The sequence below is a fragment of the Nannobrachium achirus genome (genome assembly GCF_963921795.1).
Source record: "Nannobrachium achirus genome assembly, chromosome: 3".
Lineage (NCBI taxonomy): Eukaryota > Metazoa > Chordata > Actinopteri > Myctophiformes > Myctophidae > Nannobrachium > Nannobrachium achirus.
In genome coordinates this window covers 26770227-26796259 of record NC_137812.1, presented here as the reverse complement: position 1 = coordinate 26796259, position 26033 = coordinate 26770227, and the positions used below count along the sequence as shown (strand labels likewise).

General features: G+C 42.0%; 1 protein-coding gene across 1 annotated transcript; it reads left to right on the top strand.

The window, feature by feature from the left end:
• The first annotated feature begins 8947 nt into the window (after window positions 1-8947).
• LOC308281297 (actin-related protein 2-A-like) lies at window positions 8948-25124 on the top strand. The gene is made up of 9 exons (XM_080721442.1): window positions 8948-9059; window positions 10871-10981; window positions 12691-12906; window positions 14418-14490; window positions 20177-20313; window positions 20729-20878; window positions 22626-22771; window positions 23852-23984; window positions 24721-25124. The coding sequence occupies exons 1-9, from the start codon at window positions 9012-9014 to the stop codon at window positions 24889-24891; spliced, it is 1185 nt and encodes a 394-aa protein (XP_080577568.1). The 5' UTR covers window positions 8948-9011; the 3' UTR covers window positions 24892-25124.
• The last annotated feature ends 909 nt before the right edge of the window (window positions 25125-26033 follow it).

The window sequence follows — 26033 nt, the reverse complement described above, 5'->3', positions numbered from 1 at the left end:
AGTGTTTCATTGGTCTAGCTAACTCATGTCATCATCATTAGTGACATCATATTTTTTTTCAAAAGCTGTTTATTTGTATTTTAAACTTGTATTAGTTGCCTATCATTCATAACCTGTGAAATTATCCACAGTCTGTCTAAAAGTGTGGTTGTTTTCTCCGCTCATTTAATACAATTTTGAAATTCAAATTCATTGGTCTGTTCAGTTTGGTCAATTCATAATCAAGTAAGCATTTGATTGGACACCATGTTTATTTTCTCCGACCTAAAGGGTGAACCAATCGGATGCCTCTGTGCCTATGACATCATTTTTTATGACGTATTTTCTGCGGCCTAAACGCGTTCTAAATCAGGGTGAACCAATCGGGTGCCTCTGTGCCTATGACATCATGGACAAATCAACAGAATCGAAGCGTTTCATTGGTCTAGCTAACTCATGTCATCATCATTAGTGACTTCATAATTTTGGTAAAAAAGCGGTCCATAGGAGCGGTTTGCACCGCTCAAAAATCACACCCAATAAGCCTTATTCACGGCCCGCCCACTCAGCAAATTTCTCAGCATCCCCCGGGTGCTGACATCAATTTAGAAGGGGAAACTATAACAGAAATAGCTGGACTTGAAGCCAACAAATCATTATTTCGAACGGTAAAGTAAATTATAATGCTTTGTGCCTTTTACTAATCTTGTGTTCTTGATCATGCTAGCCGTAATTTATACTTTACTATTCGGAAATTGCATTAAACTTGCGATTTCTGTGTTAACTCTATAGGCTATAGTAGGATTTTTCCCCTTCAAAATGTGACTTCAGCACCCGGGGGATGCTGAGTGGGCGGGCCGTGAATAAGGCTAATGTGAAGTGAGCGGTGGTCATGCTTGCATAACGTAAGCTAGGATTTGAGTCTAGGATGTACACACGTTTTGCTATGGCAAAACGCTGAGGAAAAAGGCTACAGACATACGACATATGACATCACTAGACAAACATGATGCTACGTACACACATTTTACTATGGCAAAACGCTGAGGAAAAAGGCTACAGACACACGCACAGCCACGTATAGGAGCGGTTTACCACCGCTCAAAAATCTGGTTTCCATCAATTTCCAATGGCAGCGGAAATGTTTATCCAGAATAAAGTTTCCCCAGAACTAGTGTGGTCGGGCAAACACACTAATAACTAGACCAGGTCAACCTGGTTGTGCCAGACCCCGGTTCTGCCAACCCCTTGTCTGTCATCATCATTTATGACATCATGCCTTTTGTAGGCATGTCATCATCATGTCATCATCATATATACCCTTTATATAGAAAAGGGACAGACCGACATTTGCTTATGTAGGCCTACCCATTTCATGGGTCTGGCAATAATTAGAGATAATATAATATATATACTTTTCCTACAAAACAGTGTGGGCTCGCCTTTCAACAAGCCCACAATTAGACAGTAGGCCTAGTGACATCACAATATGTAATATCAATACAAGACAGAATTCAAGAAGGGAACTTTCTATTAAACCCTTGGATTACAATTGTGCAAATGGAGAGTCTGATGTGCTTGGACCTCTTAAGAACCACTCTCGAGGCACCTACATGTCTGCATCTTCGGTGAATACCCCTCCTCTTACCCCCACAGTTCCTATTGCCTGTCTCAACCTGGGGAAGAACGACTACGAGGTTACACTAATACTACCACCATCGTGCCCTTTGATGACACCGTCAGTGCAACCACACTTGCAATTTCCCAGAATTGCACTTCACTATTGTTTCTTTTTATACTTTTTTAAAATGCATTTAAAATTTTAGGCTATATTAGGTATAGGCTATATTTTAGTCTATACATGTCATCATAAATGCATGGTAAATGGTGTATTTAGCACCTTTTATCCAAAGCGCTTAGATTGTGCATTACATTCCCATTCACACACACACACACACACACACACACACACACACACTCATCACCGATGGCAGAGGAAACCATGCAGGGCACCTGGTCATTCCACTTTTTAAAACCGGAGACAAGCATGATTTTTTACTTATTATAGACCAGTGTCGTTGCTTTTCAAAAGTGCTTGAACAGAGATGTACAGAGATTAGATTTGTTTATTGAAAAGAATAACCTTTTGAGCAGCTTTGGCACTTAAAAAAATAACGGATGAAATAACAACAGTTGTAAATGTTAACTTATCCGATCTATTGTTAAATTCTTAAAACGTGTATAGAAATATGCAAACGAATAGCCTATATTATTCATTATAACTATAGGCTAATATAGCCCACTGAATGAACAAACCTAGGTGATTATATAAATTCCCTGCCAGGGGTTAAGCCACACCTCTATCTAATACATGTCAGGCTTTTTTTTTAATTGAAATTAATATATATATATATATATATATATATATATATATTAGGGATGAGGCCGAATATTCGGCACCGAAAATCTTCGGCCGAAAATGGCTAAAAATGCATTTTCGGTTTTCGGCCGTATAGTTGCCAGACCCATGAAATGGGTAGGCCTACATAAGCAAATGTCGGTCTGTCCGGGTTTTCTATATAAAGGGTATATATGATGATGACATGATGATGACATGCCTACAAAAGGCATGATGTCATAAATGATGATGACAGACAGGGGGTCTGGCACAACCAGGTTGACCTGGTCTAGTTTTTAAAACCAACTAGTATAGCACTGAATAGTGTGAAGAACAGGGGTCCAGTATAATCTCTCAAAAAGCAGCCGCAGCACAGCAGCATCAGTAAACATTCTCTCTCTCCCCCCTCCCTCACTCACTCACTCCGTCTCGCATTCACTTCACTTCACTAGTCTGCGCAGCTGCCGGCTAACGAGTGTAGCCTATGTATGTCATTGCGACCTGTTGCTCGTTGTGTAAGCTTAGCTCCATGCCAGGCAGCGTGCCTCTGTCAAGCTCGTTAAAGTGTTCATTGAGCAGGAGCAGAGCCTCGCGATTTTGATTGACAAAGATAGCAGTTAGTAGAGTGCTGTTTGTCAATTCTTTGTTGCTACAGAGCATAGCACTAATCAGTGCTAAGGGCTAACAACAACACTGCATAAGGATGTCTCTGTCACTGGTGTTAGTTGTGTGAAGCTTGTCAGAGTGTTTGTCAGCGAGCGTCTCGGTTTGGCTGCAGAGTTCATGTTCAACCTCTTCCAGAGAGAGATGGAGACACACACACACTGTGTGTGTGTGTGTGTGTGTGTGTGTGTGTGGGGGGGGGGGGGGGGGGGGGGGGGGAGTTAGATGGATAGATGAGGGACAGACGGTAGGAAGAGTGGGCACTAAGGAGGAGTGGGCACCTTGATATCAAGTTCTAATATTTTTAACTGCTAAAAAAAACAATATACAATCATTTGGGCATAAAGAATAAGTTCAATGATAAATGTAGGGCTGATAATGACATACGTGATATGGCATGTTGTAATCATGTAATCAAAAAGTTAATTTTGAGCCCTGATAATGGTGATTATTATTATAGTTTTGTATGGTTTTGACATAATCACGTTTGCCATAATAAGGTAGCTTTACAACAAATGGTACAAAAATGGTAATAAAAATACATTATGCGCATAATATATATTAATAATATTCTGCTATTCGGTATTCGGTTTTCTGCGAAATGTTTCCACTATTCGGTATTCGGTTTCGGCCAAGAATTTTGCTTTCGGCACATCCCTAATATATATATATATATATATATATATATATATATATATATATATATATATATATATATATATATCAGAAGATGTCCATTGTTCCCCTTGCAGTTGGCAGAAAATTATAATCAACCCCAAGAAAAATCTATTTTTAGATTAACACACACAAACATAAACAGCATGTGGATGGCAGCCATTTTGGCAGCCATTTTGAAGAAGGTGTGCAGAAAGCTGATTACATTATATCGTTTTTTATATATATTTTTTCAGCATCACAGGCATCCCAGAGAGCAGTGAACACATGCTGTCTCATATATTAGTGAACAGTGCCCCCCCAGTGGCCCAAAGATTGTAGTATATTGGCAGGCAACCTGGCTACATAAAAACGTGTTTGGCAGGTAAGTTGTTAACAAAAGTGGCCAACAAATGTAATAATGACTAGCCTCTTAAAATAAAGTCTATAGCCTATTCTATAACATCTAGGCTACTCTTCATTAAATGACTATAATTCAGCAGCGAAGTGTGATGTCACTTCCGTGAAATGACGCCCTCTACGGGGGTTCATGCTGGTATTGTTTTGTATTCAAATCGCCATTGAGGAATTTGCGATCACCGCATATAAGAACTGTGTTAAAAATATAAAACACACCATGTGCGCGGACATGCTCTCAGCGACAGTCTGTCCCAGACACGAGTGTCTCTCTGTAGTTTCCAACATTTAGGACAGCGTTGATTACATTTTCTCTGACAACAGGCTATATCAGATATGAATGAATATCATAAACTATGCAGAACCCCCCCGCTGACAGAAACGCGCACATGGTGTGTTTATTTTTTTAACACAGTCCTTATATGCGGCAATCGCAAATTTCCCAATGGCGATTTGAATACAAAACAATACCCAGCATGAACCCCCTAGAGGGCGTCATTACGCACAAATGACGACATGGCTTCGTTTCTCTATAGCCTCTTAAAATAAAGTCAGATATAACATTTAAGCTACTCTTCAATAAATGCACCCACGTTTCAGGGATTAATGTGCATCGACAATAAATATAATATAATATAATATAGTTACCTACTAAGTTATTTAGATCATTTCCATGTGAGTTTATGATAGTGCTTGATGCCTTCATGACATTCTGTGCTCTTTACTCTTTACCTATAAACCTTTTGTGTGCTGTTCCTATACTAAAGTGTGCTCTTAACTTCAGCTCAACAGCGAGCTAAACTCCTATCCCATATAGAAAGAACAACAGAATCGTGACGTGAAGATTGGCTCTTTTACTGAAGATTCTTCAACTTTTACAAGGTCATGGAGTAAAAACTGAAAACAAACATAACAAAAAATACAACATCAAATGTTGTCCTGTTCTCTTTACAGTAGCTTAAATACGTTCTGTAAATACAATCATTTTAATACAAAATAATCATGAATTGCTTTTTTAACATTAACTTATTCTTATTTATACATACATGAAATTACATTGCAACATGAAATTATAGCGTCTGCATAATTATAACTTACGGCATTGCCTCCTAGTGAGGATATGTAGAAGGAGAAGGAAAAACATCAAAACTGGACACAGGAGAAGAGGATGCATTCTGTTGCTTCTATCACAAATGCTGTTTGCAAGCCCACACAGCTGATTTCTAACCAGTGCGGGGACAGACCCCCACTTTAGAAACATCCCCATTCAGAAACACCCCCACTTAGAAACAGGGATTGAGCATTCACCAGGTTAGCATTCACCAGCGTCGGCAGGTTGGCATTTCACCAGGTTAGCGATTTGACCAAGTGCCATTCAGACTTCCTAGACAGTATACACTATGGGGTAAACTCCGCACAGAAAGGCCCTTTCGCTAGCCTGGCGTTGCTCATACTAATTCCTTACTGCGTGTTGGCCACTACCGCCAGGGGGTGGTGTTGTGCAGTCTGGTTTATTAACCAGGCTACCCTTTCGCAGCCTGCTTTTAAGCTGTGACATAATTTTGTAGTCAGACCTCCAAGCAGATTTATTGTCAATATCTGTCCCTCGCTATTTCAACAGATCCGAGACAAAAATAACGACTAAAGTATAATTCTACCACTTTCCTTTCAACAACAAAGAGAAGAAAAATGTGTAAATAGTAAAAATAGTAAAAAGATTCACGGGCGCTGGGCTGGGGCCTTTTGGCCCCAAAAGTTAACTTAACAGCCCCCGGCACTGAGCATGCGGAGGAGAGAACACACGGACCCACAAAACTATAGTGATGTATCATCACTTATTTTCACATTGTTTTGTGGGGGGCCGGGTTGCATCTCTCCATTCCGACATGTCTCCCAGACATGTCTCCTTTCCGACAGTAACCCTAACCCTAAACCTAACCTCTATGGAAGTGTTGCCACTCCGACAATAAAGCCTCTATCAGAGTCGGTACCTAGTGCGGTGTAGTCTTTTTGAGCGTTAACGTTGTAGTTTTATGACTCAAAAAGACTACACCGCACTACACCACGCTCAAAAAGACTACACCGCACTACACCGCGGTGGATAGCTTACCACCGCGGTACCGACTCTGATAGAGGCTTAAGAAGTCAATGTCGAAGTGGCGACATGTCGGAATGGAGAGCGCCCCCATTTTATTTTTAGCCCAAGGAATGTTTTTCGTGCAAAACAAATGCATGCAATGGCTTCAGAATCAGTTTCAGAAAGTAGTTTGACCCCTCACATGCTACTTGAAGCATATTTATTTTTGTGTTTTTTCCTGTAGGCCTATAGTAAAGTTAATGGGACCCCAACTTTCAGCAGCTATCACAGATTCCTGGGCCAAGGGAAACACTTTTATAAACACATTGTTGGTAAAGAAATGTTTTGGTATTTACTCCCAAGATTTTTTAAGATATCTGACTATTATCTAAGAAATATCATCGTGAAATTCACGATGGCAAATATTGCGGCATGGTCATGCTGGACCTCCAGAAGGCATTTGACACCGTCGATCATTCTATTCTAATTGAAAAACTCAACGCTATTGGTCTTGACAGCACAGCAGTGAGATGGATGCACTCTTACTTGGTGGGGAGGGAACAGATGGTGGAAGTCAACGGAACCCTTTCCCCCCAACTCCCTGTAAACTGTGGAGTACCTCAAGGGAGTATACTAGGACCACTGTTGTTGCGACCGTAGGTCGCATTTACTACCAAAACCTCCACCGGCTGTCCGTGGGTGAGTCAGTGAGTCCGTCACACTTTTGCCCTGCTCATATCTCCACAACCGTTGCCCCCATCCATGCCAAATTTGGCACACACACTCCTTGACTGCCAAACTACAACCTCCAAGGACCCCCGGAGTCCCTGGGGGACCCCCAGATGTAAAAATGACCAAATGTGCTCACACGTCACACGTCATACTTTTTCCCTGCTTATATCTCCGCACCCGTTGACCCGATCCATGCCAGATTTTACACACACACTCCTTGCCTGCCAAACTACAACCTCCAAGGACCTGGGGGACCCCAGATGTAAAACATGACCAAATGTGCAAAAATGACCAAATGACCACCCCAACGGGGCTGCTCACGGGGAATTCCCGGGGACCACCGACTCCTGGTGCTCCAGAACGGATGCAAAAGTGGTGGCGCCCCAGTGGAGGACCCCCTGCCACTGCAGCGCACATAAAATGCCGTAACTCGGGCTAGGAGCGTCCGGGAGAGCCAGGGCCGGTACCTATGTGTCCGCCAAGGCAACGCGGAGACCCCACCCCTCATTTCTCACATGGCCCTATTCTAGCGCCACCTTCAGGCCGATTTTTAAAACACATTTTTGGACACTGCTCCTACAGTTTTTGCCCTAAAATCACGAATATCACTACACAGCATGTCTACACTAATGTAATCAACATGGATCCAGGAAGATTTTGGAAAAACAAATTTTTGCCCTATTAGTGGAGATAAGCCACCTACGGTCGCTTATCTCCCGATTAGGGAGTCTTACTGGTTCTTAATATACGTAAACGACATGTCATCTGCTTGTGACTGCAATCTGTTTCTGTTCGCGGATGACTCGGCTCTCCTAGTCTCAGGCAGAGACATTTTGCAGGTTGAAAAGGCCCTTAACTGTGAACTAAACATGATCTGCACCTGGCTCAATGACAACAGACTCTCAATTCACCTAGGTAAAACTGAATGTATCCTCTTTGGATCTAGTCAGAAACTTAGCCTAGTTGAGAACTTCACAATTAAAGTAGGTGACACTGTGATTGAAAGAAAAAAACACATCTGCTACCTGGGTTGCATCCTGGAGGCTAACCTCTCCAGTGAAAAAATGACTACCAAGGTAATCAAAAAAGTCAACCAACAAATTTGTTTCTTGCAAAGGGTTGCCCCGCTGATCAGTATTAAATCTCGAAAGACACTAGGAGGTGCTCTTATCGGGCCCCTCATTGAGACATGTCTGGCTGCAGACCACAGATTAGGGGGGCGGATTGTGTGAGGGATGCTATTGGATAGTATGAGAATGACTCAATCCGCCCCCTGGAATCTCAATCCACCCCCTATGACGTTGCACGGACTCTGGTATCGCGACGCCCCGGCTGCCTTAAAGTTAAAGCTCCAAACAGCCCAGAACAAACTAATTAGGGTTGTGCTTGGTCTTCTACCTCTGACCCACCTTACCGATCATCACCACGAAAGCGTGGGGTGGCTCAAAGTAGCTGACAGAGTACAGCATGGGCCTGGTGTAAAAGATTCACTACACCTCCAAGATACCCATGTACCTGGCAAACTACTGTTCACGATCACAACACCAGAGGCAGCTCCACTAATCATCATCAACGTAGATTTAACACTAAACAAGGCGCTAACTCGTTCTCCTGCTATACCATCAACATGTGGAACGCCCTTCCACAAACCTTAAAGGAGAGCAAATCCCTAGCCTCCTTCAAAATTGGTATGAAAAGTCACATTCAGACAGCCCGAGACTTGTAAATAGACTAAGCCCCCATGCTCCCCCCCCCCCCCCTTTTTTTCTTTCTTTCTGCCTTTGTATTTGATGTTATGCTTTTGAAACTGATATTATCCTAGATAAAGTATGTTCTATCCGTCTGTCTTTCAATGTTATATGAGATAGGCTTACTTAAAGTGTGGTTTACACTTTTTTCTATTGCAAACTTCTAATAAATTCTTCAATCAATCAATCAAACTGCTGATGCGAGGTTAATGGTTTTGAAACTCTCGCGAGATCAGCAACAGTGTTGCCGGGTGGCGTGACTTCCGCCTTCAAGAAAGTAGTGCAGGCAGCCGGGCATTGGGCAGGGAAGCTGCTGGTTTGGTTTCAGGTCCACAATCCAAACATGGACAGTCAGGGACGGAAAGTAGTGGTTTGTGACAATGGAACAGGGGTGAGTGCATTGCTGCGCCATATTTCACTGAGCCCGCTTCTATTTATTTTTGTTGTTGTTGTTTTGTTTGCGGGCATTACCGGTATCAAGCAAACAGGAAGTATCGCCGTTAGCAAGCCGGGGCTATGCCGCTAGCATTGACTGGGGTGGGCTAAAGGAATGTGTGTGTGTCAGCTGGACGGCGTGACTCCGGGCGGTGGCATCACGTACATAAACACATTACACACGGAGTAATCTCAGCATCCCTTATGACCTTATGACAGGCCCAAATTGCCCAATTCATGTGTGTTTAACTGCTGTGCTGTGCTGCCTGTCACTATAATGTCATTCTTCTTCTCTCTTCGCTAGCTAGTTAGCGAACTGGGCTGGCTAACGCCTGGGATCATCAGCAGAAGGCATTGGAAACGACTAAATTAACCTCAGACAGACTGGCATTGTTTTGTTTGATTAATACATCTGAGATAAAGCAAATGAATGAAATAATTGTCTGGACTATTGCCTGAGCCGGCGTAAGTTAAGTTCATAATACCTTTACATTAAATGTAAGTTTAATTTGGTCGTGTGTGTGTGTGTGTGTGATTTAAAGGTGAATTAATGTGTAATTAGACGCGGTGAAGTAACAGCGCATGTCTGTTGTCAGTGAGGAAGTCAGAAACTATTCTTCCATGTAAGGCAAGTTTGTCACCTCTGCTGCAAGAGTTTACAAGAGTTTTCTGGCATTGTCTGTTTAAATGTCGAAGACCTGCTTAGTTTTTCCCCTCCCTCATTCTTTTTGCGGTAGTATTTCTCTATTTATTCGTTCACTGAGTTCTATGTGGTACATCTCCATACAAGGAGCTCTGCTAAAGAAAATGTCAAATGAAAGTAAGTTCCCTGAAAGAACATTTCTAGAGTGTTTCTTATTATTTTGCTTTTTTAGTTGCGTGTATGCACACAGACCTGAGGAAGCTGTGGGCAGGGAGGGGAAACAACATTATGCAACGCTGGTCTCCAGCCAGTATCGCAGTTAGGGACATTTCAAACGTTTTGGTTGGTGCAGCTGCAGCATCCAAAGTTGCCCTGGTCATTGAGTTGTAGGGATGAGAGCTTAATGTTTTTTGTCTTTTATCTGTTGACTACTGGGTATGAGAGATTAACGTTTTTGTATTTTTTCTGTAATGTCCCTGGCATGCACAGTGTTGTATATCCAGTATAGTTTAATGTGTTAATAGCATGTTTATTGTCAGTATATTGATGTGTGATAGGATGTTGTTTAATTTTTCATACCTAATATACTGTATGGCTGGTGAAAAGTGGCTATGTGACCCAATATTTGCTGTTATTACCTTGTGCCCTTATCTGTTGACGTTCCTATTGTCTTTGTTTTTATAGTTTTATATTTTTATTTGTATCACATACAGATGAATCAGCCATCAGCAGGCAACCCTAAAATATTATATATATTCTTTAAATCAGTACAATATGATTTTTATATTCTAGAACAGGGGTCCTGACTCTCCACATTATTTTAGGGTGTCCCCAGATGAGATTAGCTTAATCTGCATTATTGTTTTGTCACTCAACACAACAGTAAAAAAAAAAGAAGAAAAAAGAAAAAAAAGAAACATACAGTAATTATACCAATTTGGTGAAATTGTCAAATTACGAAAGAAAGACGAAAACATTGTGAAAATAGACAGATATTTTTTTGGGGGGTTGCAGCCTGAAAAGTTTGGGAACCCTTGTTCTATCTAGACTAAAATACAAATGGTCATACATTATAACTCAAAAGTAGATAAAGGTTACTTATGTCATATTTTGTAAATTCCTAGTTTGTCAAGTGTGGCTATGCAGGCTCCAACTTCCCAGAGCACATCTTCCCTGCATTGGTTGGCAGGCCAATCATTCGCTCTACAGCCAAAGTCGGCAACATCGAAATCAAGGTAAGTCTACCTATCTCAACCAGGTGTCATGTCATGAATTTATTTAAGAAATAATCTTGTTTAATCTCTATTATACAATTATTATTCAGTAGTTATAATGGTATTTTCACAGTGACACAATGCCTGTGACATGTGAATACAATAGATGTGTTTTAACACTTTGTGTAGAAAAAAAACCTCAACACATTTCAACTCTTATTGCGGGTGGGCATGTGTGTGAAAGATGCTCAAAGGCAAAAGTTGCACAGGAGTTTGCCCACTTGTTGTTCGGCCTCTTAAATTGCCCGCACACAATGCGTTCGACTGTAGCGTGCAAACCAAGAAAAGCATTGCCTTTTCATTGTCCTCAATCTCTGCTCTTCATTATGCCTGACTGTTACATGCCTATATTAACCTGCCCTCCAACTGCACTCATCTCCCCCTTAAAAAAAACTATAGAATAACAGGAAAATGGTAAGTGATGTGTTTGTTTTAGTTTCTTGAGTTGCTGTTGTGTGCATAGCATACATATGAGGACAGATTTTGCTTGTCCAAGAGAACATAACGTGTTGTGTAAATTGGTTTGTGACAACTTTCCTGTCTTTTCTTCTCACTAACATAACATGGTCTTACATTTGGGTACTTGCGTGTCCATTGTGCGTGCGAACGCTGCCTTGCATGACGGCTGAGACGGCGCGCCTCCGTCGTCTCCACCGACAACAAGCGCTCCTTAACAAGAACAAGCCTTACCCAAGATGCTGTTTTGATACACGTGACGGATTCATCTGATTCCAGGCTACGAATCCACCACTGTGCATCCGGCTTTGTCTGTCGTCTATATTGACACACAATTAGCCCGTTTTCGGGGGAGGGAAGCTGGGCAGGGAGGGTGATAATGGTCACTGCACTGTCAGTAGGTCCAGGAGTGTTGTGTGGGAGGAGTGGGGCGCAGGTGCTGTGTCCTCCAGGTGGGGGCTCCTCACGCGCAGGTGCGCCAGTATGAAACAATAGCAGTTACAACACAGTGCTTGGCCTAATGAGAAAAAGGGGTAAAACATAAATGTCGTTTTTAATGGTCTCTAATCTCCCTCATTTGCATGTGTGCTAAATAGAAATTTACACTTGTGCTCTATAGAAATGTGTTTTCTTTCTTGGTACCCAAATACAATGTTGCATCTCAGAGTTCAGTTTCTCTAACAATTAATGCTATGCAGCTGTTATTGATGCATCATTATTAAGAATTCTAATTAGATTAATTCTTGTAAGAAAGCATAACACTATACTTTTGACTTTTAAACAACTCTTGCATTGGTGGTGTGGCATTGAACTTGCATGCATTTTGTTTAATTTGGAGTGTTGTTTATCAGTCTGTCAGATAGCATGTCTTAGAGCATCCTTATATTTTAGGTTAAGTTTTATTTGTATAGCCTTTAATCACTGTTGCCAGTTCCAAAGGGCGTTACAGGCTCAAAGACATTTAGGGTGAAATAATGAAAGAATCCTTAGGCGGGATCACAAAAGAGGTCTCTCTTTTCCAGAGTGCCTGGAATGAAATGGGAGACTATCACGTTTATAGATAAGCAAAATGACAGGTTTCCTGTTGTACGCGGTCCAGCCTATAGAATTGAGGTATGCGAGTGAAGTGCAAAATAAAGAAACTGTAGCATCAGGACAGGTTCAAGAGAGTCAGAGGGTGGCCCCAGGGCTGATGATCTTTTGATTATTACCAGGACCTGATGGTTGGGGACGAGGCCAGCGAGCTGCGCTCCATGCTAGAGGTGAACTACCCCATGGAGAATGGCATTGTCAGGAACTGGGATGACATGAAGCACTTGTGGGACTACACCTTCGGCCCGGAGAAACTCAACATTGAGTCGCCCAACTGTAAGATTCTGCTCACCGAGCCACCCATGAACCCCACCAAAAACAGGGAAAAGATCATTGAGGTTTGTGCTGGAGTTTTCTTCTTTATTTTCATCTGATACTTCAGTGCATTTGACACCATAGTCTAATAGTTGACTGTAACATGTTCTGGTCTACAATAGTGGCGATCAATGGATATCATCACTCATTTATCAAATATTTTTTAAGGCAGCTCTTACGCCAAGCAGTGTGTCTGACTGTAAGACAAAGAACATGACTAGATGATTGATGACTCAACGCGATATGCTTTGTCAGACCAACTTCCGGTTCCTCTTTCTATGCATTGTCGTTCTCAGCATACTGAACTCTGCATGGAACTGTTTACCCACAAAAACTATTCCACTCATGGCACACGTTTGTGGTTGCCACTGAGAAAGTAGCAGGGAATCATATTTATTATGTGAACCATCAAACGTGACTTGCTTTCCAGCCTAGCATTGCTTATTGTATTAACGATAGTCTTAGTTAAAATAAGTGTCTAAATCAAGAAACCTAAACCAGGTAGTCTTTTAGAGTTTGCTGAAAACAAAATTAATTGCTGACTCTTGTCTATTAACGATGCCATTAAACCATGGCATACAGTATACAATAGGGGTGTGAATCTCTCCTTTTTATAAGATGGAAGTTTGATTTACACAACATACTAACTGCAGGTGTTTAACTCGACAACAAACAACAAGCCACATTGACCTAACACTTAAGGATCATTTAACTATTCCAAATTTCTGAACTCTTCCTCTGCCTTTTTTTTCAAATACTTTTCTAATGAGTCTCGTAAGTCTTGTAAAATAATTTATAATTCCACACAGCAATGCCGTGTCTCAGAGGAAAGCCTCTCTGCTATCATGGGTGACTCCTTTCAAAACGGCCTTAGTCTCCACTAGAACATCTGCTGCTGACAGGACACTAGTGCTGCTTAGTTCAGTGCTAAGGAACCACAATTCACTTGCTAATGCAGTCTGGAAGCTGCCACCTCACTGGAAGTCATTTATGAATGATTCATAGTTACTGTACCAGTCCTATCAGTCCTGTCATTGTCGGGTGGAAACCTTGTATCTCCAAAACCTTACTTTTTGTTGTTGTCGTTATTATTTTAGAAAGCGAGGTGTTGTTTGTAGATCTGCTAGTTTCACTACTTTTGTGCGACACTTTTGTATGATGAAGTAGAGCTTTAATTTACTTGGACATACAAGGTTTCTGTCCGACAGTGACGATATGCTCTAAGAGCCTGCATTAACTCTTGCATATACTTATTAACTTGAGTCTAATGACAGAGAGAGACATCTTGGTTGTATAAAAGTTTCATGCTGATGATGCTATCATTTCATCTAGAAATTACTGCAGTGTTCTGTGTCTTTAACAACATATATGCATATGTTCGTATCTTGGATACTACAGTAAATGAGTTTTGTCATAGCATTTCCTTCCCTTGAAATAGAAATGTAATGTTGACTGAATTGCAGATCCAGACAAAATGAAGGTAAAACATAATGAACCAAGCTTGTGATCCATATTTCTTCTTCCGATCCGCCAGGTGATGTTTGAAACCTACCAGTTCTCAGGGGTGTACATTGCCATCCAGGCTGTCCTTACTCTCTACGCTCAAGGTATGTTCACTAACTTGTTGTGGGCCCTTAGACATGCAGCTGCCAGTCTTTTTATAATGGGATATTACTTTTGAATTATTATTCATGTTTTCCTAATCACATTTTTGCAAAAGGAAAAGTAGAGAAGTTTATTGCAGATAAGAAGCGATACATCTTTTACATTTTAAAACCTTTGTATCCAGGGAAATGTATCTTACAGGTGGATGCAGGCAGGTAGTTGATGGATATGGTGAGGATTAAAATGTGTGGTAATCAGGGCAGGAATTTCACGGCGGCCACGACGGCCATGGCCGTCGTTGCCCCTCTCTTTGGCCGTGTGCCCCTCGAAAAATGACATGCTCAAACGGCCACAGTGGCCGTGGTGCCCCTGCTGTCCCATGCAGTGCCCAGCGCCCACAGCAGTTCACAATTTCATTGAGGAATAAAGAGGAGACGAAAATGTAACCCTAACTACAAGAATGGGCTAAAATCTGTCTTCATTTTAGTTCACGAACAAAGAGAGTACGAAATATGTCCTGCGATGCGCATTACGGTCAAACACCTGCTGCTTTCTGACATGCAGTGGCAGTTAGAAGCGGGACGTTCGCGAACGAATCGAGTCTTTTGAACGGCTCTTTGATATGAACGATGGGATCCGGTTCGCAATCGCAGTATAGGGAGCCGTTCCTTTAATGAACAACAGTGGTGGGAAAAGTACAACAATGTAGAAATACTCTGCCACAAGTTGAAGTTTGGAATAAAAAATGTAGACTACTTGAGTAAAAATATCAAAGTATTGGTATCAAAATGTAGTTAAAGTAGAAAGTACTTATTATGCAAAATGTCCCATTTCACAATTTTTCCAATGAATAAAATGTAGGGGGAAAAAACATTTGAAAATAGCAGATCTACAAGCTCACAGCTTGTAGATCGGCTATTTTCAAATGGCAGGTAGGCCTATGTACCTATTATGTCCGAAATAAATGTATATAGGGTTGAAGTGATAATTATAATCAAAATCTACAAAGTAACTACAACTAGTGACTAGAATGAGCCAGTCTTTTGAACGGCTCTTTGAAATGAACGGATCCTAGAGATCTGGCTCACTTCAAAGAGCCATAAATCCCATCTCCAGTGGCAGAGCGCACGCACACACGCAGAGAGAGAGAGAGAGTGAGAGAGAGAGAGAGAGAGAGAGAGAGAGAGTTGAATGGACACAGCAGTAAAAGTTACAAAACTACTAAGCGACGATGTTTATCTGTCACAGAGGCATGGAGGATGTTTGCAACATGTTCCAACGTTATCAAGCCATACGTCCAACACGCGACAAAATAAAGGAATATATAAGGCTAGAACAGGGAACCAGCTGATGTGATGGAAATAATCCCCCCGCGCAGATGTGTTAAGACAGTCAGAGAGAATGTGAGTGAACGGCTGTGTACACGTACCTGAACTCTAGCATTAGGCCAAAAAAAAAAGAATCCATACAAAAATGTTAAATCCATGTTGGTCTACTGTTAGCCTAGCGTGTAGCAACAACAAACACAAACTCAAACGACTAGCCCCCTTGTTTGCGTGCGACGCTCACGTGTATGCACGTGCACGCGCGGGTGTGTGTGTGTGTGTGTGTGGTGTACATGCTTATTTACCTATAGGCTACTGGACTGGTGGTTCTGCAACTTCTGCAGGTGTTGTTTAGTAATGTTAGGCTGTGGCTACTGGGTTGTGGGTTCAGTTGGATGAACTGGACAATGTCTACTAGCTGGTATTGTCTTACTGTACTGTACTGTACTGTACTGTATGTAATGTACTACTGTAATGTACTGCGATCAGTTGGTTGAATAGACATTGGTTATATAACCAGGACAGGTGTTCTGTGTTCTCTTGTACTGTATTCCTAAAATAGTTTTTTTCATCAAAAGGATGAGAGGAAATGTTGTGTGAAATAATTATGATTACATGGCAATCTTTGTCCAATTAAGGGGTAATTAAAGGGGTAAAATAATTGTCATGATGACTAAAACTAGTCTAAAATGTCAACAGTTTTTGTTTGTACTTAATCTTTAAGCAAAATTAATTATGACTGTCGAGGCGTGGACTTAAAATCACTGTTTTAATTGATGGCCTTCTTGCCCTGGCACTTGGCCTTTGTGCCCTCAAAAATTTGACTACACTAAAGGCCAACTGGCCTTGCCCCTAAAATGACGAAATTCTAGGCCTGGTGGTAATCCATTGTGGGGTACCCATGCCCTTTTGGGCAGTTGACAGCATAACAAAGCATATTGTTGCTATCAGGCAGAAACCTTGCATCTCTCTATATATATATTTTACGTTTTTATTATTTATTTAAAATAAACAAATTCCCTATTTTAATCCAGAGAGCCTTCCAGTGTCCCAGGCAGTATCAGTACCATGCTCTACCCATTGATCAAGAGGGGCAGTGTAACCTTTAACACCTTCTCCGGTTTAACCCCATTCCTAGTTTAACAGATGGGACATCTATCTGAGATTTCTGCTCAATGGTACGATTATTTGTTCTGTAGAGGTCTTCCTAAGATAAAGGGCTTAGTGTTTTGGCATTAAACTAACCACAGCTGTGTAACGATTTAGTAGGGGAACACAGATATGCTTCTCTTCAATACACAAGCCTTTCATCAGGAGAGTGAATTGGTTGTTTCATTTATATATGGGCGAATTGCCCTTGAGCAACACAGCGTATGTGCTCTACTCTGACCCTTATTTATTTCCAAATTGTCCTTTATGTAACCACAACAATTGTACCCAAGATATAAAGCACATCAAAAGCCTGATTTATATTTTGTTACATGCCGGTGACGATCACCAAAAATAACCAATCTACAAGCATACAACTGTAAATTAAGCATACTTTGCAAGTGATCAGTGAGCACGTCCGTGTGACATGCTTGCATGCATGTTTATCTTAGATTGATACATGAAGAAATTAAGTGATTATAATTCATATTGATTAATTGAGCACAATAAGCAGTATGGAATGCGGTAAACCACTCAAGTAGCAGCAGTGGCTAAGGGCCCGTACACATTGAGCCGATCCCGGGGCCGAGGACCCCCGATCAGATATCGGGATGACCCCCCGGGAAAATCGTTTGGTCGGCCCCGGGATCGGTCTTGGGCTTGAACAGTACCCCGACACGATCGGATTATGTTAATTAGCTTTTTTATGACCTCGGGACTCGTCGGGAGCGCTCACGATAATATCAAAAAAGCTTGATATTCTCGGGTCATCGGGTAGGAATCCTTTACAATTATTGTCGTCTGAATGAGCTCACGGGATTGCATCAGATTATATGAAGCCAGCTCCTCCCTTTTTTAGGCTGCGCAGAGTGTAGGCTATTCTGTCACAGCCTACACTTTTATTATTATTATTAGCCTACTTACTTTTTACTTTAGCCTACTCTCTCCCTTGTTGTAATCACTTGTTCAAAAACGTTATAGCCTATAGCGTTCTTTCTTCTTTTTTCTTCTTCTGCGCAGTCATTTGGCAACAAGGCAGTGTCTTTTTTTTTGCTTCGCAGATTTGGCTAGGGCAGTGCTGTTCTATCCGTGTATTATAAGGGCTCTAAATTGACCTTGTGCAACTTGACAGACAGACACCCTATATATATAATATCTTATTCATATAATGTAATACTCAAAGTCAGAGACATTCCATTGCATTCCTTTTTTTTTTAACATTTTTTGCGCGGGCTGCAGGCACATCATTGCGCCTCTCGTTCTGTCAGTTTGTTCATTGGTCCTCAAAGAGGACCGCCAGTCCTTGGGGAGTTCCACGGGGTCCCCAGCTAAATGATATTGAGGAACCTAGGCCTGTCCCTATTCTATATGCTTGGATGTTGGTGGGACAGTAAAAAAAAAAAAAGCGAGAGGTTAAACTTTTTTTTTTTCTGCGACTGCACGCCCACAACGCCGAGGTTTGGACATTCATAATTGCTATTAGCTGATTAAGCTCATGTCTGTTTAATGTCTGGCTGGTTGCCGTTAAAATGCTGGTTGATGCTTTTTAGGAGTGGACACTGGTCAATCAATGATATTGGAGATGCGACACTCTCAGCCGTGTCTTGCTGGATGCGCATCACATCTCGCGTCTCGCTTGCCAAAAACACAACTGAATATATAATTATAATATCTATAAAGTGAGCAGCGGCCAGTGTGCGCACAGTAGCCTACCTAGAAGACTACCAACCTACCTTTGTTTTTATAATGTTTTGTCATGATGGCGCAGTTATCACTTGTGTGCAAAGGACGATGATACACGAAAGAAGAATGTAACACCAACTTCTACCAATTAATCCATTGCTGTGACAGACAGACAGGGTGAGACAGCCAACGTGCTTCCTTGTAGACTACATAATCCACTGGGTCCAGCTTGGTTCAGATCAATCATATCAACATAACAGTAATAACACCAACCAAAGTCAGAATAAAAAGAGTCCACGAATAGGCCTGCACACTCGCTCATAATGTCCTCCTCCTCCGGCTGCCAGCAGCGTCAGTTCTGCAAATGCTAAGGTATGGTAACATGGCTGTTGTCTTGCACGTGTGAAGGCATGCATGCGATACACTAGTCATGTTGCCAATACCTACTTTTTAGCAACAAGCACAAGCATGATGAATTCATTTTAAGAAGTACATTTTATTATTTTCTCCTGTAATCAAGGTACGTTATACCATACCCATGTGCGCCTCTGTAGTCTAATTTGCGCAGTGATGGAAAAAGTATACTCCCATTCTTTACTTAAGTAAAAGTATCAATACTGCATTATTAGCTACAAATATGGCACAGACAGAGAGAGAGAGAGAGAGAGAGACTCTTTGTTATAGACTATAGCGAATATATTTGTTTAATTTCGCTGTTTTAATATTTAATTAGGTAATAAAATGGATTTTGGAGCATAGCGAGTCAGAACACCGCAGCTGCAGGACTTCTGCGCTAATTGGGTCGTTGGCTCGTTGACTTTGCTGGCATGCGGTAGGCCTAATTGATTATTTTGGAGAAAGATTCCCTTTAGTATAAATAATAGTCCTTTTGGTTACCATTTGGTCTCCATCATTAAGCTGGGGATCACCTGGAACACCCTCATTGTCAAAACATTAAACAAATGGCAATTAAACTGACGTGAAGAGAGAGAGAGAAAAACACTTGATTTTATCAGAGGGGGCGGAATCTTCATCTAGTCACGTCTCTCATGGCACCACCCCCCCGAGATCGTGGGTGGCTAGAATCGCGAGACGTCGGTCTCATTTGTAATGGTCTGAGATATTTCACTTGGCACAGCGGGATATACCGGGCCCGGTCGCAAGACAGAGGATCGCTGTCGTTTGAAATGAACACCGATAAACCCCGGGCACGAGATCTGATCTGACCCAACATCGGCCTCTCATCTGTGAGGCCCTTAAGGTGAAAGAGAGGCTGCTTGGGGATTGGAAGGGTACTGACTTCCATGACCGGCTCCCCTAGGTTAGTGTCGAAGTGTCCTTGAGCAAGACACTGAACTCTTAACTGCTCCTGATGAGTATGTTGTTTCCTTGCATTGTTTCCTCCGCTGGCATGTGTGAATGTAATTCACATTGTAAAGCACCTTGGATAAAGGCGCTGGATAGATGCACCATTCACATTTTTCTTCTGACATTTATTGTAACTATTTCCTTTTTATTGTTATTGTTTTAGGATTACTAACTGGTGTTGTGGTGGACTCCGGAGACGGTGTCACCCACATCTGCCCCGTGTACGAGGGCTTCTCTCTGCCTCACCTGACACGACGACTGGACATCGCAGGAAGGGACATCACTCGCTACCTCATCAAGGTACTGATACCCCCTCACAGTCACTCAACACATGACCAACATCTCTTGGATAACAATAGATCTACAATTTGTTTCATCCGCATGATTACAGTCAGCACATTGACACACATGGTACCCTATATACTGGGATTGTGGTACAAACAATAATTGCACTTGCACTGCCTAATGATCTTTAATTTAAATGTTAAACGTTTTGGAGAAATAAGCCACGTTTTCAGTCTACACATTTTTGGTCTACTGTATGTTCTACTGATTCTAGCAAATGAACAAAAGACTACTACTACAGTATAACAGTAGTCAAAGTACAAAGAGTAAATACAATGTCAAAGTGGGTGGCCCCAGTAACCGCACTTGTGATACTTAGATTCTTACATACATTCTTAAAACTGCATTCCTGCCCTACATTGTGCGTTAGTTGCTGTTGCTGCGAGGCTACGCATTCAACCACTCTGCAGACTTCGAGACGGTGCGCATGATGAAGGAGAAGCTGTGCTACGTGGGCTACAACATTGAACAGGAGCAGAAGTTGGCCCTGGAGACCACAGTGCTGGTGGAGGCCTACACGGTCAGTATTCTCAACCGACAGCTGGCGCAGTCTCTACAAGACGGCTGCATGATGCATGAGTTAAGGGTGGGGGTGGGGGTGGAGGCTCTCGTTGAAGCTCTCAAGACCACAACTGCAACATTGCATTGTGTTGCTGCGGATGTTCCTTTTCCAGTCTGCATGCCTAGTATTTTGGCTTGACGAGGCAGTTGCCGTGTGCTTGGCGTCTAAGCATGCACTGGATTTATACACCGTATGCATTAAATTATTACTAAAAGTAGAAGTAGGGTTAGGGTTATATCCAGTGTTGCTGGCTAGAAAGCAATCACAAAGGTTATTTTACGGTAAAAACGGAACATGATGGGAGCAATTGTTATTCCCAATTAAGTTTCACCTCATCCTAAGAACAAATGCAACAATACAGATTTCAGGAGACGGATGGGAATGAACCACAATACATCCCATGCCCCTCTCACTTCTTTACCTCTAACCATAACATAATTTCCTGTGTGGGCCTGAGTCCTGGGCTCACATGCTGACGTGGCATTTTTGGATTTCCTCTGCTGAGTCCAAACTGGAGCCATCAGTGGAGCCTTTATGCTGTCTGCCACGTACTGTCCCATCAGTCTGTATGAAAGACCCACTGTCAGGCCCCTGCCTCCAACACAGAAACACTCTCTTAATGCAGCTGACCGTGTCAAAATACTGGCCATTGTCTGCTTCTAGATGGCCACAGAACAGCCCTTATGGTTGTAGTGGAAGACAACATGACATCCTTGGGTCCTAGTTTAAATATACATAAAAAAAAAAAAGTAAAGAGACCTATTATTAACGGAAACAATGTGTGTTACTTTTCATTTTGAAGGCCTATCCACTTGTAATCAAAACTCCAGGGCAAAAATCCACTCGTCCGAGACAGTTTGCCCTCCTGGCCCCCAAGTTGTGGAATAAACTCCCTGTCGCACTTAGAACAACGGACTCACTCGCTAGCTTTCGCCGTGGACTGAAGACTCACCTTTTCAGACTCCACCTAAACCCTTAGCACTACAGAAAAAGAATCAATGAATACATGAAGCTAGTTAGCATTTGTTTTTGTTTTTTAGGTTTTTTTCAGAACTTTGATTATATTGTGTTTTTTCTAGATAGATATCCATTTGCATTTGTTATATTGTTGATGATGTACTGACATATTATCTTGTTTATTATTGTGATGTTATCTGCTTATTGTAAGTCGCTTTGGATTAAAAGCGTCTGCTAAATGCCTAAACTGTAAACTGTAAACTGTAATCATAAACGTACTGTATATCTTTCTATTCAGATGGGTGTGTGTGTGGGGGGGGGGGGGGTCTGCAGAGACAAATACATATACATGTATGGGTCCTTCCCTTCATTGACATGAAAATGTCAGATTTCGGTTATCAAGTAGATGCATCCCACCACAGAAATGTGTTTGGGGAGGAATTAATTGGCATTACGACTAAATTATTATTAATAATGATAATAAACTTTATTTGTATAGCACCTTTCATGACATGAAATGCAGCTCAAATCGCTTTACAGAGCAGAAGATGAAGCACAAGTGCTTAACAGAGAAAAAAATATTTAATTTAATTGATTACCATAAAGCAGAATAATAAAAACATAAAACATTGAAGAACAATTTCAGAACAGTGCGGACGTCAATTAAACTGCACAGTTAATACAAAGTGTGTGTGTGTGTGTGTGTGTGTGTGTGTGTGTGTGTGTGTGTGTACGTGTGTGTACTCAGCTTCCTGACGGCAGAGTGATCAAGGTTGGAGGGGAGAGGTTTGAGGCTCCCGAGGCTCTGTTCCAGCCCCATCTCATCAATGTGGAGGGGGTGGGCGTGGCTGAGTTGCTCTTCAACACCATCCATGCTGCAGACATTGATACCAGGTATGCCATGAGGAATGCTCTATGGGTGCTGGAAGAAAAGACAGTTATATTTTTAATAGTGATGCATTTAGTGATCTGTATCGATAACTTCCTGCTATACAATACATTTAAGGGGAACACACACTGGATGCGGAGGCAGCGCGGAAGCAGCGCGGCAGCAGCGTGTCAAAACATACGGCCCCATTATTTTCAATTAACTAACCCACACTGGGGGTGTCAGACGCGCGGGTCTGCCGCGCCGATATGCCGCTGTTCTATTTTTCCAGAGTTGCCGCGCGGTGAACATGTTCTCCCATGGTTCTCCCCACCGAGGGAAATGGATGTGCTGTGTGGCAGCGCGCCGCATCCAGTTGGGGTTACCGCGCGGCACTTCACGTGCGTCGATACCGTGGCGCGACGCTGCGCAGCCGCCCCACGTCCAGTGTGTGCTCCCCTATAGTCAGCAGATTTCTAAACCACTGTTTGAATTTTTAAAGTACATTTCTTTCCTCAATCTTTTTTATTTGAACACTTTTCGTGCCTAAAACGGAGATCTCCGCCTTACCAAAAGTAGGCTATATCGTGCCAAAAATGGAGGTCTCCGTCTTATCTTCTTTATTCAGAATCTGATTAATACCGCCGTCCGAGCGATAGTCGGTCGCTATGAGACTTGTGCATGCTGAAATGAAACCAAAACAAAACAGACGCCATCCGGTTCAATTCTTCTGCTGCCGATAAAACGAGCATAGCTTCCGTTCTAGTGCTCCCCAACGCCATGCGCCCCATTCACACAGTGCATAGTGGTGCCTGGGAGGAGTAGGAGTTACACGGCCGGGAGCAAAAATGTTTCGCATCACTCTGAGCCACTACACCTAGTGTACTGCAAAACAGGGCAGTGTGCACACACACCCACGTGCGCACGTGTGATCACCGTTAGAAAACATTGTAAAATCACCAGAAAACGCTGGCACTGAATAGCTAAGATAATTTAAATGGATTACGGTACTGTATTCCATTTGGAATTAAACCTTCCATGGGGAGATACTTTGCTCTTCCTTGGTGCCTGCCTGTAAAGTTACACCACCCTTTGTTCGTTGGCAGGTCTGAGTTCTACAAACATATCGTTCTGTCCGGAGGTTCCACCATGTACCCTGGCCTGCCATCCAGACTGGAGAGAGAGCTCAAACAGCTCTACCTGGAGCGTGTCCTGAAGGGAGATGTCGACAAACTTTCAGTAAGCTCTCAGGGATCCTCATACGTTACACATTGTAATCTCATCCGTTCAGTATGTTATTTTGTATTTATTTAATCCTGGATTGTTTCCGCTAATTGGTGATTGTTGTGTGTAAAATTGGATGCCGTAACTGAGTGGGTAGACTGTTAGAGAGAAGCCTGGAAATCCGAATTTTGTCCAGTTTGACTTTGAACCCTGGCTCACCCACAATACGCGTCTTTAAGTTTCGCTGAGTAATACAATTAACTCCTACCGGCTCCCCACGTGCACTCATCATAGTCATTTGAGCAGCCATCATCTATAAAAAGCCACTTCCCCTCCCCTGAGGACCAGAAACTACTCTCTACCTTGTCGCAAAAGTATTATATTAGAGAGTTCATCAAGACCTATGGTGTAGTTGCTGTATTAGCCACTAGATGGCATTGTTGCTTAAAATGGTATCTGTGATTTAACTTATGTGGTCTAAATATGGAAAAAAAATATCTTTGTCAAATTGTTCTGAAAGGCCAATCCCTATGAGGTTATGTACTTCATTTAAAGCCATGTTGGGATACTTGAAGTCCCTGCAAATCGAGTGAGGCAGCGCTGACCTGTAATTATAAGGCAATCATGTATTTGCTTCTTGGATACAGGGATAGGGGGAGTCTTAACGCTTCTTATTTCCTCCTTCTCTAACGCTGTGCTTTCTCTCTCTCCTTATCTCTCTATCATGATTTCCCTTCCTGTATCTGTGCAGAAATTCAAGATTCGAATCGAAGACCCCCCACGGCGTAAACACATGGTTTTCCTGGGAGGGGCTGTGCTGGCCGACATCATGAAAGACAAGGACAACTTCTGGTTGACACGAGAGGAGTACCAGGAGAAGGGGATGCGCGTGCTGGAAAAGCTGGGGGTGACTGTTAGATAAAGCCCCCCTGCCCAATGCAGAGACCCCCCACACACACACATTCACAAGTCCAAACTCTCTGTCTTGATAATCATTTGTTCATGGCTCACCGCTATGGTTGCCGGACCGTCATCTGTACCTCACTCTATTCTTAGATTTCACTCGACTGTGTGTAGAGGAATAATGGATGCATGACACCTGATTTATACTTGGTTGCACGCCGGTGTCTCGCTCTGAAAATAGCCGATCTACAAGCTCACAACACGTTGCGGCGCGACGTGTTGTGAGCTTGTAGATCTTCTTTTTTAAGTGCGGGACATGATGCACAGCCACATGTAAATCAGGCTTGCGGGTGGAATGTTTGGATAGATAGTGGTGGGCTTGGGAGGGCTTATTAAATACTTTGACCACCAGGCTTTCATGTCCTCAGGAGTGCATATTGCCGATGCACTGCCGATTTTAATTATTACAATTCTTGAACACAAAAGGATAGTATTGCAATTTACTGTTGTTAGGAATCATGAAGTAAAACATTATAAAAAGATCATGAAGGGCAATAAAACTTCAACCTGTTCAATTTAAAATGTTTTTTCTACAAGCAAAGAAAAATATTGGTATATTGTGAAGAAAAGTATTGCTAAACTGTGTTTTACAGTATTGTGCTACAGTATGTTTTTTTTCCTCCTTGCCCTTTTTTTGATGCACCTTGCATGGGAAATGTTTCTGTCTGCCCTTCTAATTTGGCTAAGATTTAATCCTGGGATTTTCACTGTGAAGTCAATCATTATGATTACCAGTGATGTGTTTATACATACTGTATACTGTAGCCTATTATTGGATGCCCTGTAATCTGGTTTTGTCAGGGCCTTTGTTTTGACAGGCAGATGTTTGAATTCCCCCTTCTTCCTACGTTGGTCCATTTTCTCTGTTGGGCTACTTGCTTGCACCTTTTTGAGTATTTCTGTTATGTTATGGATGGGCACATGCCTGTCTGACCCCAGAGTTTGGAAATGTTTCAACTCAAAGATAGAAGTCAAACTTAAAGGGCAGAAGCTCTAGCTTTTTCTTGATTCTGTGATTATTCAATCATTATTATTATTATTATTATTATTTTCCTTTCAGCCGAAATATTGAAAGCATGAATTGGGATTTCTTTTTTTATA

What these genes read in the sequence shown, in the direction of transcription:
- LOC308281297 (XM_080721442.1), top strand. Translation starts at nt 9,012, where the DNA reads ATGGACAGTCAGGGACGGAAAGTAGTGGTTTGTGACAATGGAACAGGG. An exon ending in TCACTCGCTACCTCATCAAG is followed by an intron (nt 20,314 to 20,728) that starts GTACTGATACCC and finishes ATTGTGCGTTAG; the next exon opens with TTGCTGTTGCTGCGAGGCTA. An exon ending in GCTGCAGACATTGATACCAG is followed by an intron (nt 22,772 to 23,851) that starts GTATGCCATGAG and finishes GTTCGTTGGCAG; the next exon opens with GTCTGAGTTCTACAAACATA.